General features: G+C 42.3%; 1 protein-coding gene across 1 annotated transcript; it reads left to right on the forward strand.

Moving 5' to 3' along the window:
* Positions 1-154: 154 nt before the first annotated feature.
* Positions 155-17052, forward strand: LOC311231647 (uncharacterized protein; the record flags this gene model as incomplete). Its single annotated transcript, XM_084318275.1, has 5 exons — positions 155-261; positions 438-550; positions 3534-3723; positions 14910-15022; positions 16868-17052. 5 exons carry the CDS (start codon positions 155-157, stop codon positions 17050-17052), a joined length of 708 nt encoding a protein of 235 aa, XP_084174401.1.
* Between the last annotated feature and the right edge of the window lie 1666 nt (positions 17053-18718).

Consider the following 18718-nt stretch of genomic DNA (forward strand, 5'->3'; position numbering starts at 1 on the left):
AGTTCAGCATGGACTTATATCAGGTTAAGGAACATATACCGTCATGTTCTATGTTCTACTAAACTTCCATATCGCTTTAGGTGTCACTACCCCATCGACAGCTGCCGTGGTGAATGGTCGTAGCGTTCCAGGTGAAGTCTTGGCAAACGCTACCATGGCTCCAGGTACAATTGGTTTGCCCAACAGTTCTGACCTGGCGGCACCAGAGAAGACTGGCTGTGAGGCATCCGTACAGAAGAAGAATAGGAGACGAGGAAAGAGGTGCTTTTGGAAGAACAGGTGCATCCGTTTCATCATTGAAATCACTGAAGCACCATTTGTTCCCAATAGTGTTCAATCAGTAAATGTTACCAGGCAGCAAATATAATCTAGCCAGTTAGCGAAGATATGTCTATTAATGCTCTAAAACATTGGAACTGAATATCTTGCTGTCATAGGAACAAGGCTTTCACCTGCACACCACCGCCACCTGAAGAGAACTGCGAGCCGGGGAACGTGGTGGTTCCACCTGTTAAATTGGGACAGACATCTTATGGGACCAAACCCTATGGTAAGGAATAAAGGTGGAGCAAACAATTTGATAGTCAATAATGCACTGTAATAATCCACTTCACAATTTTGACAAACTGATACCAGGAATCAATGAATGCTTGAAATAGTGCTTAAAAGTCGGAAAGATTGTTGAATTTCATGTAATGATAAATGGCATCATATGGTAGCAGCAAATCACAATAATGTACTGTGTATCACAAAACTTTCAGATTCACAATGCTATTATATTATGACCCAAATATCACAATTCAATAGGAGCTCTCAGACTATTTCTTTGACTATTTAGAAACTGAGACATTCATCGTGCAGCATGGCTAGATCAGATTAAAAAGTAATGACCTTGGGGGGGGGCAGGTGGCGCACGGAGATTACGTTCGTCACCAACACCGGGAGACACTGGATTCGCCTGTTCGAATCCAGCTCCCGGCGTTGCTATCAGCTTGGCTGGCCTCTCACACTGATACAATTGGCTGTATCAGGGGGTGGGAAAGCTGAAGGGGGTGGGTCCTGGGCGTTGTGGACAGCGACCCCTACAGTTCGGTCGGGGCGCCTGCTCAGCAAGGGTTGGAACTAAGGAGAGATAGTGTGGCCTCCCACACGCTACACTCTCCCCGGTGAGAACCTGCGCGGCCAGGTTGGCCTGCCCCAGGCTGCACATGCGTCGGAGGAAAGCATGTGACAGTCTCCGGTCTCCCGGACCAACAGTAGGGGAAAGTACACAACAACCAGGAAGGGTGGGATGGGAGAAAAATTGGGAAAAAGGAGGGGAAGAAAGATATAAAAAAAAAAAAAAGTAATGACCTTGATTAAGTTGCCTAATTTGTTCTTCAGCAAACTGTAAGTAGAATTGAGTGATATGGAGAAAAATAAATTATCACAATTATTGCTGTCAATCGATAAAAAAATGTAATCTGATTAATCGCATGATTGTCCATAGTTAACTCACGATTAATCGCTAATTAGTCGCATTCTTTTTTCTTTTCTAAATATACCTTAAACAGATCTTTTTCAAGTTTTAATACTCTTATCAACACGAGTCAACAAATGATTGCTTTATGCAGCCATTTAACACAAAAGGATGACCCTCATGCATTGCAAATTTGCATCAAATTCAAAACGGAGTGATCAGTGATGCACAAAATAACTTAAAAGAAAATAATAATTTTTTTTTTATCCACTTTTTCTCCCATTTTCTATATTTTTCTCCCATCCCAATTTCGTATCATCCAATTCAACCCTCCCCTGTCACGGACGCTGTTTCTTGCCTCCCACAAGCCGGCTGCAATGTGGACTAAGTCATACATAGCACAAGTCCCCTCCGGTACTTGAGGTAACAGCAGTCGCATCTTTTCACCTGCGCAGCTCGATCTCTCAGTGGCGAGGAGTAACGCGTGGGAGGCTCACGCTGCCCCTGACACTTCCTGATTCTACTGCGCAGGCGCACCAACCGACCTGTAGGAGTCGCTGTCCACAACGCCCGATCCCCACCCATCAGTTTCCCACCCCCTAATACGACCAATGTGTATTAGTACGGACGACCAGCTAAACTGAAAGCAAATGTGGAGCGCTGTGCTCGAACTGACGAGCCCAGCGTCTCCAGCATTTTATGGCGAGCGCCTTGCCCACTACGCCACGTAGCCGCCCAAGAAAATAATAATTTAAAACAATGAATAAAGTGTGCATGAAATAATAGGGGAAAGCAAACGTTAGGAACTTGTTAAATTCACCCACACAAGGGCTGAGGACCCTCTCTCTCGCTCTCACACACACACACACACACACACACACTTTGAGTCAGAAACAAACATAGTATCAATGAGAGTATCAATAATACACCTGAGTGAAGTGAAAATTTAGAAATCTGACTTAATATTCGCTTATTAGCATTCATTTAGACAACAAAATTGTGTATCGCAATTCCAATTCATATAAAAATTAAACATTAGCTAACACAGTGAGACTGAATTAGATCAACTTTGGTGTAGAAGTTCTAAAAAGCTGTTGTGATGTCATTCAGGGTTTCCATGCCTCTAATCTGCCCCAAAATGCAATGTGTGGAGCACTTCTTTGGTGGTATGATATGGTCCATATCTGCTTTTACGCCTACTTAAGTTTATGTAAACATCGTGGTTTTGAGAGCCAGTTCTAAACACCACATCATGTATATTTGACAAAGAAACAAAGAGGCAATATCGATGGCCGAAGAACAAAACCTCTTATCTGCATAAGAAAAGTGGGGGAAAACCTCATATCTGCACTTTGCGAGGCACTAATACCTGCTCGGTATTATTAAAACATAATAGTCTAAAAACAGTGTATTGTATTGGGTATCCTGCAAGAAAACAACACTTTCTCAAAAATGTGCATTTTTCAGATAGGAGTAGGGATGCTCGATATTGGCTTTTTTACCGATATACCGATATTGTCCAACTCTTAATTTCCGATACCGATATCAACCGATACCGATATATGCAGGGTTTCCCCCCCCCCCCAAAAAACGGAATAATTTCAGGTAATTAACATTACATATCTCTTGTCGTGTAATTAACACACATTATGCATACTTTGACCATAAATAAAATAATAATTTGTTCTTACTTGCTTGCCTGGGTAAATAAAGGTTAAATAAATGCAATGTTTTTTTTGAAAACCGATACCGATATTTTCCGATATCACATTTTTATGCCAATATCGGTAGGCCGATAATATCGGACATCCCTAGATAGGAGGTTTTGTTCTTCGGCCGTCGAATCCTGTATCAAGCGGCTAAAAGCCCCTAATATGGAAGGAAAAATCATCCATCATTTGATGAGGAGATGTAAGGACAGGAAAGAGTTAAACCATAGCTGGACACTGCATTCATCCTTCGTGGGCTAAAAAACATGAGTCAGTATATTATGGACTTATATCAGAGTATGGAATACAGTCGAATGTTGAAGTCTCAAACATATGAAGTCTACAGAACTTCCATATCGCTTTAGGTGTCGCTACCCCATCAACAGCTGCCGTGCTGAATGGTCGTAGCATTCCAGGTGACGTCTTGGCAAACGGTACCATGGTTCCAGGTACAATTCGTTTGCCCAACAGTTCTGACCTCGTGGCACCAGAGAAGACTGACTGTGCGGCATCAGTACAGAAGAAGAATGGGAGACAAGGAAAGAAGTGCAACAGGTGCATCTCCTATGTTTTATCATTGAAATCACAATAGTGTTCAATCAGTAAATGTTACCAGGCAGCAAGGGAAGACATATTATTTGAACAAAATGGATTATTTCAGGCTGTCCTGAGAGTAGAGGGTTGAATCGGAATCTATTCATTCAAATCACCTTTTAAATGGTAATTCATGGCCTGGGGCACTACAGACTAGTCCTGCAGCCTGTCCTCCCCTGCCAAACTACTACTTATGAAGAAAAGCACCATATACCACACACAAGTCAAATCGTCTCTAATAACAGGTTATTAATATATCAAAACCACAGTAATATCATAATAGCTGAGTCCATACATTTCTTTGTTCAAATAACTTTCAGTCATATGAGGTTTAAAGTAGGGATGCAGGATAATTATCGGGCCGATAATTATCTGGCCGATATCAGCAATTATGACGTCATCCCGATAAACCCGATAACGTTATTGATAGCTCCGATAATATATAATACATTTTTTGGTTAAAAGAAATCCGGTGTGGGTGGATTTGGATGAAGGGCGCTTGTTTTTATTATAGCCTCCTCCCGTTTTGCCAGTACTGTGGTACGACTGACAGCGTGTGGTTTAGGAACAGGGAGTTTTTCACAAATCCAGCGCTCCCTTTCTTGGCTGTGACGTAGTCACGTTACATTTGGAGGCAGACAGTTAGTCACGTTACATTTGGAGGCAGACAGTCGATCTGCCAATTACGTCCCACCACTTGCACCCACCTCTTCTTCTTACCACCAATCAGAAGCTCTCGTTCGTTTATTTACCTCCGGATTGTCGGCCATTATTCTACTCGGAGCTCAGGCTAATAACGTTAGCTCCCCGCCAGCCACATTGACAAATACCAGCGCTTATACATTACTGGCAAATGTCTTGTTGCACTTGTGGCAACGAGCGTTGTCAGCATCGACTTTAGTAAAATAGACCCAGACTTTTGAACGTTTCGTTCTGTCCGCCATGATGAGAGCAGAGCTGTCTGTACTCGGCAGCACCCGTGTGTGTGTGTGTGAGTGAGTGTGTGTGTGAGCACAGCCCCCTCCTCGCGCAGGCAGAGACACCGAGGCAGGAGAGATATAGAAAACGGCCAACAAGATTAGTTTGCGACGTTTAAATTCCTCAAAAAAAAATCCATAATTTCTCGAGTACCGATAGCAGTACCGATGATGTCGGAGCTTATAAATACTAAAAAAAAAAAATTGATAAAAAAAAAATATATATATATACATTTAAAAAAATATATATAATACAATAAATATCGGATATCAGTTATCGGCTTGAGGAGCATAAAGTTATCGGTATAGGTGTCAAAAAATCAATATCGTGCATCCCTAGTTTAAAGTAGGCTTGTACTCTGCAAACTGCCATGATTATAAAAAGTCTTGAATTTAATCATCAGAATTTCAGGCCTTACAATAAAAAAATAGGGCTAGGGCTTAACTCTTTCAGCGCCAGCGAGTCTAGCCATCTTTGTTCCTACTGCGCCACCGCTCTAAGAGATAGGGATGCGTGGCGGTGTTTGCAGGGCTATATCTATATTCTATATTATAGCTATGGAGACAATACTATGGCTCATTTGACATCAACTATCCATCGTTCAACATGTGAAAAAGAATAAATGTTTTCATGTATACGTTCACGTGTTATATTGTATAGTTTCAGAGTGATCCTGGCTAATTCCTGAAAACGGCGCTATGGAGCAATACGTGAATTTTGCTAAAAGCGTTGGCGTTGCTCGCCTGGACACGCTATTATTTCCAATTCAAAGGTATATAATGGGTATTATGTTTCATCATGAATGCATGAAAGAGGGGGGGGGGGGGTCATTTTTTGACCAACGGCATACGTTTTGGAGTACGTCACATATGATCGTTGCGATCTATGTGAAATCATGGTTGGATCAAAGTAGGTTTGATGTCATATAGTCCTTACCTTTACTAGGAGGTATCCCAAAAAGAATATTCCAATTGTCTGATCGCGATTTCCAGTATTGGTGTTCATTGTCCCCAACATAATCCGGCACAACACATGCATCGAGGGGCATTGGACGCGTTTCAATGTGATCGGGTGAACCGCTAGACTTGCCTGAACCAAAATACTGCGCCCGGAGGGAATTAAATGTAACACCCGGTGTGAAAAAAGGTTTCAAAGGGTGGGTGATAGGGCGGCTAGGTGGTGCAGTGGGCAAGGCGCTCACCTCCAATGCTGGAGACGCTGGGTTCGAGCCCAGATCTCCACATTGCTTTCAGTTTGGCTGGTCGTTCGTACTAATACATTTGGCAGTATTAGGGGGTGGGAAACTGATGGGTGGGGATCGGACGTTGTGGACAGCGACTCCTACAGGTCGGTTGGTGCGCCTGCGCAGTAGAATCAGGAAGCAACGGGGGCGGCGTCCCTCCAAAGCGCAGACCCCTGACGCTGAAAGATGTGCAGGTGAAAAGATGCGACGGCTGCTACCTCGAGTACCGGAGGGGACCTGTGCAATGTATGGCTTACACGTCCACATTACAGCCGGCTTGTGGGAGGCATGAAACAGCGTTCGAGATAGGGGAGGGTTGAATTGGACGATACGAAATTGGGATGGGAGAAAAATAGAAAATGGGAGAAAAAGTGGATAAAAAAACAAAGGGTGGGTGATACTGCCACCTAGCAGGATGCGGCCGGTGTTGCACTCTAGCAATCTCAGAATAATTTCCTATGGTAACCCCGAGGTCCGTGTGCCTGAAATGAATAAAAAAAATCGATTAAAAGAAATAACAATGAAAACCCGACTATACTCTGGTATGGCGCTCAACCGCTGGCGAGATAACCCGACTATCCTCGGGTCTGGCGTCCAATGAGTTAAGAGTTTAAACTAGGGATGCTCGATATTGGCTTTTTTACCGATATACCGATATTGTCCAACTCTTAATTTCCGATACCGATATCAACCGATACCGATATATGCAGGGTTCCCCCCCCAAAAAAACTGAATAATTTCAGGTAATTAACATTACATATGTCTTGTTGTGGAATTAACATAACATTATGCATACTTTTGACAATAAATAAAATCTGAATTTGTTCTTACTTGCTTGCCTGGGTAAATAAAGGTTATAGAAATGTATAAAAAAAAAAGAAAAAACTATACCGATATTTTCCGATATCACATTTTAATGCCAATATCGGCCGATAATATCGGACATCCCTAGTTTAAACAAACTTATTGTTACCAAAAAACCATTACAATAACAGTGTTGTGATCGTATAGTATGCATTAGTTCCCATTACGGTTTCACCCATGCAATACAATGATAGTTCTGCACACAAAAACACAGAATATATTTCCAATCAGTTACAACGGTACAATCAAATACAAGGTAATGTTTTTGGATTAAAGTTACAAATCACAAGCCTTAACTCATTCTGCGCCAATCATGAAAAAAGTCGGGTTATCTCACCAGTGGTTGAGCGCCAGAACCCGAGAAAACTCGGGTTTTCGGTCGTTTTCATCGTTTTTTCTTTTATTCGCTTTTAATATTCTATACAGTCTCACGGACCTCGGTGTATCATTGGGACTCTTTCTGAGACCTCGAGATTGCAATGCAGGCCGAATCCTGCTAGGTGGCAGTATCGCCTACCCTTTGAAACCTTATTTCACACTGTTACATTTTATATGGTCCGGGCGGAGAAATGGTACCCGGGCGCGTCTATGCCTTCTACAACGCTGTTCGGTTTCCGGGTTCCTCTGATTGGCCACTAAGCCCACGTGACCCTACGCTAGCACGCCCCCCTTATCGCCGCCAGTTATCGCTTACATGAGCTGCGACAAGCCCCTTCAATGACAGAGCTCTCATATTTGCCAATGCATAAACTATATCTTAAATTATGTGTCTAATATGGCCGTCGCTTATCAATAACTTGTTTTGTTTACATCAGGGTGAACGCTGTGGTATTCGCTGACCTTTGGGAAGTATTTTGACATGTACATGGGTACCTGGGTGGTGTAGTGTATCTTGTAGACCAGGCCCATTGCAAGTTGCTGTACTCTGTCGTCTACTCCAGTGGTTCTCAACCTGTGGTACGTGTACCACTAGTGGTAATTGGTGGTACTGCTGGTGTTACTTGAAAAAATTAACAAATATATATATATTAAATATATTTTTTTTTGCAGTCAGGCCACTGAACTTAGAAGCAGGCCAGTGTTTCTAGTTGCGGCGGCGCGATAGTTAGATAACCTAAGTGGGGAACAACCAGGAGATCACTGTGACTGAGAGTAATGCAGTCTAAACAGTCATAAATCTTTTATTCAACTTCAGCCCTGATCATAACCATTTTTATTTTTAGATTTTTTTTGTAACGTCAGATAAAAAATGAAATACTCCCACTTTTCTGAAAAGAGTTGTTAAATCTGACATTACACAAAACAAAAAATCCATCAAAATCTGTGTTGTTGCTAATCATTTACATTTACATTTACATTTAGTCATTTAGCTGACGCTTTTATCCAAAGCGACTTACAAGTTCTTTACGACAAGACAGCAAGAAGGGTACAACTCTATCAGCTGAGTAACAATGTTCATCAAGTGTTGCGTGTTACAGTGTAGGTTAGTTTATTAGGACAAGTGCATGACAGTAAGGTTAGTCAGGGTTATATATATATATATATATATTTTTTTTTTTTTTTTTTGTGTGTGTAATAAATCATTTCAGATAATGGTTGAAGAAGTGAGTCTTTAGTCGACGGCGAAAGATTGGACGGGATTCGGCTGTCCAGCCTAATCCCGGCTGACACATGCCTAGCCTGTAATAATCCCCCCCAGAAAAATGTACTTTGCATTTGATATATTGAAAATATTTTACTTTTTGTGTTTTTTTAACAATAATTTGTGATGCCATCACACAAACTGGCATTTAAAGGGTTACAATTCGAAAATGTTGTGTGTGTGTGTGTGTGTGTGTGTGTGTGTGTGTGTGTGTGTGTGTGTGTGTGTGTGTGTGTGTGTGTGTGTGTGTGTGTGTGTGTGTGTGTGTGTGTGTGTGTGTGTGTGTGTGTGTGTGTGTGTGTGTGTGTGTGTGTGTGTGTGTGTGTGTGTGTGTGTGTGTGTGTGTGTGTGTGTGTGTGTGTGTGTGTGTGGGGAGAAGGAAGGAAGGACACTTGCTTGCTGTGTGAGAGAGAATTAAGTACATTTGCTGAAATACAGTTATTCATTTTCTCACTTGCTATGTGAGAATGTTAGTTATTATGTTCTCAATGCCCCTTGCATTGTATGAGTTGTGTGGAAGAGTTTGCTAGTTCTAGTGCTACCCCTTTGTACATTGTGGCTGTGTCTGACAAAAGTTAACAATAAATAATGGTATTAGGAATACATTTGCCTCCTGCGTGAACTGTGCATAGCTGAATAGACTGTATTTTAACATCGGTCATATGGTGGTACTTGGAGAGCCAGCTACGTTCTCAGGTGGTACTTGGTGTAAAAAGGTTGAGAACCACTGGTCTACTCTATGCTATCCTAGGTTGTCAAAGTGGGCAGGGGTGAGGTGGGTTCTAGGAGTAAGGTCGAGCAGTAGTCTGACCAGTTTGTTTTGAGATGTTTGTAATTTTGTTTTTAGCGCCTTTGAGGCATAGTCATAGTACCCTTGAATGAGTGCTCCTGCCAGAGTCAGGGTATTCTTGTTTACCAGAGAGGAGATCCGGTACAAGAATCTAGTTCGTTGGTTGACTTTTTTGATTACATTGGATGCTATTTTGTCACAGGAAAGATTTGCCTCTAGGATGGAACCCAGGTATGTAATTTCATCTTTCCTTGTGACAATATTGTCACTAGGGCTGTCTTAAATACTTCGAAGCTTCGAAGCTTCGTTCGATGGCATGAGCTTCGAACATTAAAAAAATAATCGAAGTGTAAAAAAATAAATAAATTTTTTTTGCCTCCAAAATGCATCTCCAAGGGAATATCCCTTGGAGTTGTACACGACGGCGACGCCACACAAAAGATTAATAAGGCTATGCCTATGCTGCTATGACTAATGTGTTACCAAGTTGGCTAATTTAATTGTAATCATCTGCTTTTGTATGTGCATTGTCTGATATAATTATAAATTAAATATAATATAATTGTTTGCTTGATAGACGAAGGTTGCAACATAATTATGTAATGTCATGTCGTTGGCTGTGAGAGCAGCCCCACTGCACCCAGGCGCGTCTATACTTCCCACAAGCAAGTTGTCCTTCCGCGTTCCCGTTTTGCGCTCTGATTGGCCACGCACGTTTCTGGTCATGTGACATGTGCGCCCAATCGCATGACGAGCAGTGTCTTAGCCCATTTCCGCGTCGAACAGCCTGCCAACGACCTAACGCCTAGTTTATCACTGGTTAAGCTTAGGCGACTCTTTCGCAGTTGGTTAAGGTTAGAGTTTGGAATCAGGGCTGGCGTTCTATCGCCATGCTCTAAGACAAACTCTAACCTTAACCAACTTCGAAAGAGCGCCTAAGCTTAACCGTCCAAAGAACTTGCTGTCACACGATTGGGGCGCACATGTCACATGACCAGAAACGTCAGTGGCCAATCAGATTGCGCAAAAGGACAACTTGCTTGCGTAAAGTATTCACGCCACCCAGGCAGCGCAGCCGAGTGAAACCTTGTTGGCTGCGTCACAGTCACGAAAGGGGCTACTTAATTAATTAATCCAATCCACTTTATTTATAGAGCACATTTAAAAACAACAAAGTTTACCAAAGTGCTGTACAAGTCCCACAACATAAGATAAAAAAAAATATATATTATAATAAAAAAAAAAAAAATCTCTTAAGCTTCGAATTAAAATCGAAGCTCTGCCCCGAAGCTTCGATTGCCAAAAAAAGCTTCGAAGGTCAGCCCTAATTGTCACCCACTGTAACTGAGAAGCCGTCGGTCTTGCTGAGTTTGTTGTTTGAACCGAAGAGAATGGACTCTGTTTTCCCCAGGTGTAATGATAGTTTGTTATCAGCGAGCCAGGTGCAGATTCTGCCGAGTTCCGAGCTGAGGGTTTTTTTCCACCTGTAACTTGTTCTTGCCAGAGACCTGCAGGGCTGAGTCGTCCGCGAACAGGAACAAGTTGCAGTCACAAGCGGACGACATGTAATTTGCATAAATTAGGAAAAGTAACCGAGTATGCTTCCTTGTGGAACACCACAGCTCACTGAGAGGGGGGGGGGATAGGGTACCGTTTACCTCCACCATCTGTTCTCTCCCCTCCAGGTAGGATTGCATCCAGCTCACTGATAGACTATCTAAAAGCATGTCAATCAGAATGGAGTGATTGACAATGTCGAAGGCCTTTTGTAGGTCCAGCATGACCATGCCGCAGTATTTGCCCGCGTCCACCTCTTGTTTGATGTGGTCGTTCAAATAGAGAAGGCATGTGTCAGTGGAGTGGGATGTTCTGAAGCCAGATTGGAATTCGTAGATTCGATTTTTTTCCGCAAGGTACTTTTCGACCTGTTCGTATACTATTTTTTCCATGACTTTCGAGATGGAGGTAAGAATAGAAACAGGGCGGTAGTTGCTTGGGTCCAATTTGCTGCCCTTTTTGTGCAGGGGGGTTACTCTCGCAATTTTGAGGTCTTTGGGTACGTGTCCCTGTTTTATGGAGAGGTTTATTATGTGTGTGATGACTGGGGCGATGGCGGCTGCTAACTCATGATGATGCCTTCATGATGAAACATACCTATTATATACCTTTGATTTGGAAATAGTATCGTGTCCAGGCGAGCAACGCGAACGACATTCGCAAAATGCACATCGTGCTCCATAACTCAGCTTCCAGGAATTAGCCCGGATCACTTTGAAACTATACCATATTCACCACGGGATAACACGCAAACGTATACATGAAAATTTTTACAATTTTTTACATGTTGGACGAGAGATAGTGACTGTCAAATGAGCCATAGTATTGTCTCCATAGCTATAATATAGAATATATATAGCTCTGCAAACATCGTGATGCACCGTGAAAATCTTTTAAAGCGTGGCCCATTGACAGCAGGGATGGGGATACACGCTGGCGCTGAATGAGTTAATGAATCTGCAGAATATGCCCCCCAGTCAAGGCTAGATAAATATCCTTCCTATCCCACCATGCCTATAACCATCAGTTTCAGCGAAGATGGAAGGAAACACAAATAAACTGAGCTAAAGCACACAGGTGTGTGTGTGTGTGTGTTAATAATTTTTTTTATAAAATCACTGACCCCCACCCTACTAAGAAGAAATTACATCCTTCTCTCTTTCAAAATAGCAAAATAGCTTCCCTCGCTGAGCCAGTCCAGTTAGCCATTCTGTTTGTAGTTTTCGATATTAAAAAAACGTTGTCTCTTACTCCCTTTCGTCTGAACAATATACAATTGCGGTGTCGGCCTTCCATTTTCTTAAATTTTCAATTGTTGTTCAAAATATTAACTTCATGAAATCGTTCACTATCAGAAACTCTACATCAGTACATCTCCGTCCCCATCCATAGTTTAGAAGCTAGCTAGAACGAAGGCTATGATGACGTTTAGCTTTTAATGCGATTTGATGGGTCTGAAGCCAAATCTCATCTGCTTCCCTTGGTGGGTGTTTTGATGTGCACTGGCGATGTGGAGGCATTGGTGGAGGTGTTTCCTGTTTCATAATAAAAGTTCTCTGTGCTACGAATTTCATAATAAAAGCGGCCGCTATTGTCATAGGAAAAAGGTACATAGTGTTAGATCCTGATCAATCTGGCCAGTATTTCGTCTTCTTGTGTTATCCTCTCTCCATCCACTCCTCTGCGTTGTGTACTTTTAATGGTCCTGACGTCTCATATACTGGCTGATACAATCCTTATCTCTCCCCGTTAGTGTGATCCGCAAACCATAATAATTCTCCACCTTCGTAAGAATTCGACACTTCGACAACGTACTACCTTACAAGGAAAAGCGTTGTTTATTTCTATAAACAGAAACCTCAGCTCAGATGTTAACAGATTGTATTGTCCTTGAAAAGTCTATTCTAATGATCTTTTGGTGTGTTCAGTCTACTCAGTCCAATGGTGGTCAGGCCTGGTCGTAGCCAGAACCCTTCTCCCGTTAGCCGAAGCTAATGATGATGTGTCATTCCTCCCCCCCCCCCCTCTCCGTGATGAGAGGAGAGAGTCTCTCAGTCCTAGTCAGATTGTAGTCTGCCCTTAGCCGCTCTTGGTCTGCCTTACACCCGGAACCACTGTCCGCTTTATAGGATCTTCGTCATAGCAACGACGCCCCGCCCCTCTTCTGGTTGTCATGCGACGTGCTGTCATGACAACGGCTAATAACCTTTCATACATTTCAAAACGTTTCATTACTGTCAAAACCTCCCATCGCGCTCTGCCTCTGTGTCTCCTGCCACATTATCTTTGTTGTGTCTTAGATCGGAATTCAAAACATTCACCCTGCTCGGTCAGTGTGCTGCTATTCAGTGACTCCTGCTCGCTCTGAAACCTCTGGTTCCACCACCGTCTTTATCATCCCGTGATGATAATGGTATTACCCTCTTAAAGCGTCTCTTTATATCAGTTTATAAACCAAATATACATTGAAAAACCACCGATTTCCCTCAATAGTATGTTTTCATTTTCCGTGTTTGATTAATAGAACTTTGCAGAGACAAATAAAAATTCCCCACATCAGGCCCGGGGGCCGCTTATTGGGAACACCTGATATACAGTATACATATCATACATAGAAACCGCCAATAAATAATGTCTGTTTTTTTTTTGTTTTTTATCTTTTTCCCCCTCCTTTTTCCTCCGATTTTCTCCCATCCCAATGTTAGTCGTTATGCCAATTCCCAATCCCCTTCCTGGTCGCTGCGCACTTACCCCCCACAGTCGGTCTGGGAGAGTGGAGGCTATCACGTGCTTCCTCCGACACACGTCCAGCCAATCAACCGCTTCTTTTCAAACGGCAGCGCAGACTCTCACTGAGAGGGTGTAACGTGTGGAAGGATCACACTACCCCCCTTAGATCCTATCGGCGCTGAGCAGGCGCCCCGACCGAACTGTAGGAGTCGCTGTTTACAACGACCCGGACCCACCCCGCCAGCTTTCCCACCCTCTAATACAGCCAATTGTATTAGTGTGAACGGCCAGCCAAGCTGGTGACAACGCCGGAGCTGTGAGCTGGATTCGAACAGACGAATCCAGCGTCTCCGGTGTTGGTGACGAACGCAATCTCTGCTACGCCACCTGACCGCCTTTAAATAATGTCTGTTTAAAAAAATATATATATAATAATAATAATTTAAACACGAGAGGTTGGGCGGCCCTCGCAAGTGGAGATAGACCGGCCCGGCCCACTGGGAACATTCCCAAATTTCCCAATGGCCAGTCCGCACCTACCCCTCACTTACTCATTCACCCCTTGCTCTCTCACTCACTTACTCATTCACCCCTCCCTCTCTCTCTCACTCACTCATTCACCCCTCCCTCTCTCACTCACTCATTCACCCCTCCCTCTCTTGCTCACTCATTCACTCCTCCCTTTCTCGCTCATTCATTCACCCCTTCCTCTCTTGCTCATTCATTCACCCCTCACTCACTCATTCACCCCTCCCTCTTACTCACTCATTCACCCCTCCCTCTCTCTCACTCATTCACCCCTCCCTCTTACTCACTCATTCACCCCTCCCTCTTACTCACTCATTCACCTCTCCCTCTTACTCACTCATTCACCCCTCCCTCTCTCTCACACTCATTCACCCCTCCCTATCTCACGCACTATCATCACTATCAATTGAAAAAAAGTGGTGGCTGAATGAGATTCTCAGCTGGTTGGTGTATTTAATGATAAACTAGTTTGAGAATTTGTTAGTTAGTGAAGGAGTACATTGTTGTATTAAATGATAAAACTAGTTTGAGAATTTCCTAGTTAGTGAATGCTTACATTTCCTGGAGAGGGATATTATTGTGTAACACTACTGAAATAAATTGGTTGCAGTTCAATTTGATCACATTCACAAATCGGATCAACTCACTCACTTAAAAGTGGTCCTTTTTTCATGATTCGTCTGTGAATCGCACATTGCTATATGTAATGTAGCCAGTTAGCAGAGTTATGGATATAATTGCTCAGTGACTTCAGTTTTAAGGAAGTAAAACATTGGAAACTTGAATTGGAAACCACTCTATATTTTTGCTCCCAGAAAAACGAGGCACACACCACCACGACCTCAAGAGAAGGAGGATTGGGATGCGGAGATTGTGGAGGCTCCACCTGTTAAATGGGAAGAGATATCTTTTGGGACGGAACCCTACGGTAAGGAATAAAGATGGAGCAAACAGTTGATGCACAATAATAAACTGTAATTCCTTAATAATGAATTTTGTATTGACAAACTGACATCAAGAATCAATGAATGCTTGAAATCAAATCAAATCAAATAGTGCTTGAAAGTCTGAAAGTTCTTGAATTTCAGGTAGTAATGATAGATGGCATTATGTGGCAGTATCAAATCACAATACTTAGTGTAATCAAAAAACATTCATATTCCCAATGCTATCGTATTGTGACCCAAATGTCATAGCACAATGGGGGTTCTTAGGCTATTTCTATTGCTAGTAAGAATCTCAAGCTCCAGCAGCATGTCTCTTGCCCCACAAGAGGAGACAAGATATTAGACCATGTTTACACCAACATAGCTGGGACAATCTGACCACCTTTGTTCCTGTTACCCAAGTAGACCCCAATCGTAAAATGTGTGAAACCATCGGTTAGAACAGCTTAAATATGACCTGAGGGGGCAGACTCTGAACTGCAGCACTGGTTTCAACACACAGACTGGAGTACATTTGCTTTGCCACCCGGTTCACCCTGGACTCCCACACAGATATTTCTACACCCTCCTCGGTTTTGGACTACAGCAACTCTAATATGGTGTGACCACCCTCAACCGGGTTACTACATTCTCCAATTCAGGAGCTGTGGATGAGTCACCACAGCATAACGTTTTGATTTTTGCATCAAATGTAGCTTTTTTTTTCTTTTTATCTGATTAATCGAACTAATAATTGATAGATTCATTGATTATCAAAATAGTTATTAGTTTCAGCCCTAGTTCAGTTAGCTTTCACACTGCATCTTGTCAAGCGCACTAAACATTGTAAACAAATGTGAAATGGATGAAATGGTCGCTTGTCTATTGGACAGAATATCCCAGTGAAACTCGCTGACACTTCCTGGTCTCAGAAATAATGGAGCATCACATATTTATGCGGCCTTGGGGTTTCTGGTCTTGATGTACGTTTACTCGTGTTGCCAGGATGTGCAATAATATTTAAGTATAGTTTATGAAGAGGATAAGACTGTTTCGCAATCTAATCTGGCAACACATATCCTCCATCCAAAGTCTGATTTCATTCATGTCACTATACAACCTAGATAAAAAAAATAACATTTTGGTAAACAGGAGATTATATATGTGGACAAAATACATCATGTGACCTCCACCTTGGCTTGCACAGGCTAAGCTACCGTCACCTGATTTATGCATGCAAGGTATTTGTTTAATATCACAACATTATTTGGCTATTTTTTACCAGCTGTGAAATTAATAACATTATCATGATGAAAAATCACAGATTTTGAAATATACAGGAAATGTCAACAGAAACATCAGTTTTCCTGCAAAAACAAAAACACTATCATTTTCAAACAAGAGGCTACTAGAGATTAATGCAGTTTGATCAGCTTGAGCATAGAAGGTGTGCAGTTTTCTCAATTGAACTGAATTATCAATAGCAGCCACATTTTACATTTAGCTGACGCTTTTATCCAAAACGATTTACAAGTTCTAGTACAGGTCAGCAGGAAGGGTACAACTCTTTCAGCTGAGTAACAATGCGACAGCTACAGTATATAGTTTGTAAGCTGTCCTCGGCGGGTCATGCTTGATATCTAACATCCCAATACTTGACATAGGTTACATGGACCCAGATGCATAAAATCTCTCTTTGAGTTATCTCAGCCCATGTCACAATTTACAATGCAAACCATATCTGAGGGTTTCAAAACTGGCCATGGCAGTTTGGGGCACTGCACTATTGTGTAATGACTACTCCAAGTTGCAGGCTCAAGTCCAACTCTTCCCTATACCTCCTCCAGGTCCAGAGGACAAGCTGGGCTTTGTCCCACAGGGGTTGGAACTGTGCCACATGGTGGCCATTCTTCCACAGACGGGTAATTACACCCCGGCCTGGCACCACCCGCGTCCCATCGAGTGGTCCCGCAGGCTGCGCATGCGCTCTGAGCCACACCAGTTTGCAGAAAGAAATGAGCAAAAGACATGATGGTGTTTTCCCGAATGCTGGATAGGCAGGTATGGTCTCCCTGCCTACAGGACCTGGCAGCCCACAAACTGTTAAATAGAGATTTTCTTTTGTATTGGTTTCAATATATGAGTTCCTGTCTATCCGGTTTAATCTCAAGCTGATTGACGGACTGAGCTCAGCTGAAAATGAGTTTCACATGTGTTCTAGTGTGTAAAAGGTTTGTTCACATTGGTAATTGTTAAAAAATATATGTATATGTTATTAAATTGGTAATTGTTAAAAAATATATGTATATTTTATTAATTTTAGTTAGTGTTAAAAAAATATTATTTATTTTTTATTCTTATATATATTTTTTTAATCTTTTTATTAAACTATAATCATTTCAAACACATGTATCCATCGATTTGTGTGTGTGTGTGTGGGGGGGGGCGTTATAATAAAAGATAAATGAATAAATAAAATACAAAAGGAAAAAGACAAGAAAATTATAACGTATATATAAAAATACTCTAAAAAAATCTAATTGAATCGTGGCCCGAAAAACAAAAGTCAAGTTTCTATCAAATAGCTTGATTGGCACCCGCTGTTTGACGTGAAAAGTGCACACAGCGTTTTAAAGGAGAGTCACCAGAGGGCAGAAGGGCACTAAACTGTACTCTCTAACCCTTTATTTTCTCTTTCCGACGGTGTGAAGGGGAAACTGCAACTGCAAATCATTCTGAACAGCTTGTTTAGGCTTGTTAATCTGAAAATGTCAAACTGTGGCCAAAAAGCAAGTAGTATCTGTAATTTCCCCCAGCACCTGAATAATATTTCACACTGCCAATCCATACAGTACAAAGCCCATTTTCCATAATATGTCCCCTTTAAGAATTTAAGAATGTTGTGTGGACAGTCCAGTCAGCCAGGAAGTGACCATACTGTACATCCAGGAAGGTACATCAGACAACCTCTTCTGGCTCAGTGGCATTCCCCTTTAAGACTCTTAACATGTTTCCGGTCATTAATGAAAGCCATCACATTATAGCAGAATTGTACTACTCTGGAAGTTAATTTACCGGGCTGAGGCTTTTTAACTGTTTTAGTTCCAGAACCATATGGTGGCGTTTCAACTAATGCCCTCTAATTCCAATCACACTGACTCAGCTAAATCTGTTTCCTTTCCTCTGTTCACCAGATGTGATCAATTGTTTTCTTGCAGAGCACCCACCCGAGAAACAGCATTATGCCAACTATCGAAGCTCAAATTCTGGCTCTGGGGGTCGGGCCAAGACACAGTTTGAATGTCAACCAAGCTAGCCTACTTGGATGGCTCTTGTGTGTCACATTGCACCAGTTTGACCTCTTTGTTTCGTTATTAGGTTAAGAAACAATGCGTTTGTGGCCACAAGCTTGTTGTTGACAGTACTGTAGCAAACTGCCAGCTATTACCACAGGCTTTAACTGTGCTTTCTCTGTGACCTGTCACCCAAAACCCTTTACCCTGGCTGCATTCGGACTGGGTCGAGCGACAATAAAAGGAAACCAAAGGAACCTTTTTTAGGACTGGTACTACTGGAAAGAAATGGCACCGGTGAGACAATGAAGCACGTAGCAGCGTATGTACGCTGTGCCGACATGTTAAGCTAAGACCAGACTTTATTAAACGGCAGACACTGTCCACCATTTTGAGAATGCTAGG

This window comes from Notolepis coatsorum (genome assembly GCF_963971535.1).
Source record: "Notolepis coatsorum genome assembly, chromosome: 7".
Lineage (NCBI taxonomy): Eukaryota > Metazoa > Chordata > Actinopteri > Aulopiformes > Paralepididae > Notolepis > Notolepis coatsorum.